General features: G+C 33.6%; 1 protein-coding gene across 1 annotated transcript; it reads left to right on the top strand.

Moving 5' to 3' along the window:
• The first annotated feature begins 485 nt into the window (after positions 1-485).
• Positions 486-2081, top strand: LOC112592314 (protein ZBED8-like). Its single transcript, XM_025336332.1, has 3 exons — positions 486-1359; positions 1441-1481; positions 1545-2081. Exons 1-3 carry the CDS (start codon positions 486-488, stop codon positions 2079-2081), a joined length of 1452 nt encoding a protein of 483 aa, XP_025192117.1.
• The last annotated feature ends 227 nt before the right edge of the window (positions 2082-2308 follow it).

Raw genomic sequence — 2308 nt, forward strand, 5'->3', positions numbered from 1 at the left:
CAAAATTAATACACATAAGTAAGATAAAACAAACTGAGAAATATAGTATATAATATAATTGGCATATAAACCTTGATGGCGACCTGGTTTTGGACGCTGAACAGGTTGTTATGAACAATTGACAGTGTTTCACGGGGTGACGGTGTCGGTAACGACTACACAAAGATCTGTTTACTCGTGCCACGATCAAAATGGATCTACTATTAGATCGTATTTCGGTACATTCGGATTGATCCGGAGCTTGTCGTCCGTTGTTGCGCCACTTTACAATCGCGGTACAGGAAAATTGTGAGAGAGTATGTTACGGCGACTATCGGAACTCCCGGAAGCCCTATCAAACCGTGATTACAGTGTGTGACGACGTCGTCGTCTAAACAGATGCACTAAAACCTGCAAAATTGGAACGACATTTGAAGACAGTCCACCCAAATTTTAGTAATCGTTCTCGAGAATTCTTTGAAGGTAAGAAGGAAAACTTTAAAAAAATGAAACTTGGGACAAGTGGTGCGAGATTTGAAACCTCTGAAAAAGTGCTTCATACCTCATATGAGATCTCCCTATTAATTGCAAAATCTAAAAAACCTCATACTATTGGTGAAACTTTGATTAAACCGTGTTTGTTGAAAGCCACAGAAGAGATTTTAGGTAAGGAAGCAGCAAAAAAAATACAAGACATTCCTTTATCAAATAACACTGTAAAATCGCGAATAGGAAATATGTCACAAGACATTGAAGAACAGCTTATATGCCTCATAAAAAAATCTCCATGGTTTGCTCTTCAGTGTGACGAAAGTACGGATGTAGCACAATGTTGTCAATTGCTAATCTTTGTTCGATTTTTAAGTGGAGATAATACAATAAAAAAAGAATTATTACTATCACAAGTATTAGAAACTACGTCAAAAGGAGTTGACGTTATGAAAATAATTCTTGATTATTTTGAAAAACATAAACTAATGTGGGAAAATCTTGCTGGATTTTGTACCGATGGCGCTCCTGCTATGCTCGGGTCACGTTCAGGTTTAGCTACATTGGTAAAACAAAAAAATCCAACCACATTAACTACGCATTGTATTATACATCGTCAAGCGTTGGCATCCAAAACATTACCAAAAGACCTAGCTTTTGCGATGAAAATATCCATACAGTTAGTGAATGCTATTAAAAATAGTGCACTCAATACACGTGTTTTTCAAAAATTATGTGCAAATATGGACGCTGAGCATGAAACATTACTATTTCATACTGAAACAAGATGGCTTTCGAAAGGAAATATGTTGGCACGTTTATTTGAGCTTCGAGAGGAGTTGAAGTTTTTTTTAATCGATAAAGGTATGAACTATTTATATGAGCAACTCTGTGAGCCAAAAATTGAAATACAAATTGCATATCTTGCGGATATATTTGTCCACTTAAATCACCTAAATTTGTAACTGCAAGGTTCTGGTAATGTTAAACTTGAAGGTTCCGCAAATATTTTCGTATTTGAAGATTAAGTTCGCGCTTTTGTCTCCAAGATAAATCTTTGGATTGACAAAATTCAGGTGAAAAATTATTCTGTATTTCCTAACCTGCGAGTTCTTATTGATGATGAACACTACAAATGTTTTACAGAAGATATTCAGAATAATGTATTAGAACACTTAAGAATCCTTAAAGAGGAATTTACCAGATACTTTCCAGAGTATGGTGTAGTAGACATTGATGTTGTTAAGAAGTTAATTCGTAATCCTTTCACTGTCGAAGTCAACAACGTTCAAGAAGAAATGCAAGAAGAATTAATAGATTTTCAGAACGACAGCAACTTGAAGAGTTCGTTTGAATTTAGTACAAACTTAGAGGAGTTTTGGTGTAAAAAGGCCATGGGATATCCAAACATTCGGCAAACAGCATTACGTTTCCTCATGGTTTTTTCAACCACATATTTATATGAGCAAGGATTTTCTTCACTATTATCTATACAAAATAAACAACGAAATCGTCTGAATCCAAGTGATGATATGCGACTGGCACTAAGCAACAGCATCGTTCCAAGAATTTCACAACTGGTAAAAGAAGCGCGCCCTAATAAGTCACATTAATACTCAATAATATAAATTTGTTACATTTTTTTCTCATTGAATAAGTTAATTAATATAAGTTCGTAAAATGTAAAATTTTAATTTGTATCAACTTTTTTTATTAAACTAAATTTTTAAATAAATCAGTTAAATTATTTTTCCACGATATCAACTGTATTTCTGATTTTATTTTGTACGTCGAAATTATAAACTATATTATATAAAACTATAAAAAAAATAAGTGATAT

The sequence above is a fragment of the Melanaphis sacchari genome, unplaced genomic scaffold (assembly GCF_002803265.2).
Source record: "Melanaphis sacchari strain LSU unplaced genomic scaffold, SCAv2.0 Contig1687_pilon_pilon, whole genome shotgun sequence".
Lineage (NCBI taxonomy): Eukaryota > Metazoa > Arthropoda > Insecta > Hemiptera > Aphididae > Melanaphis > Melanaphis sacchari.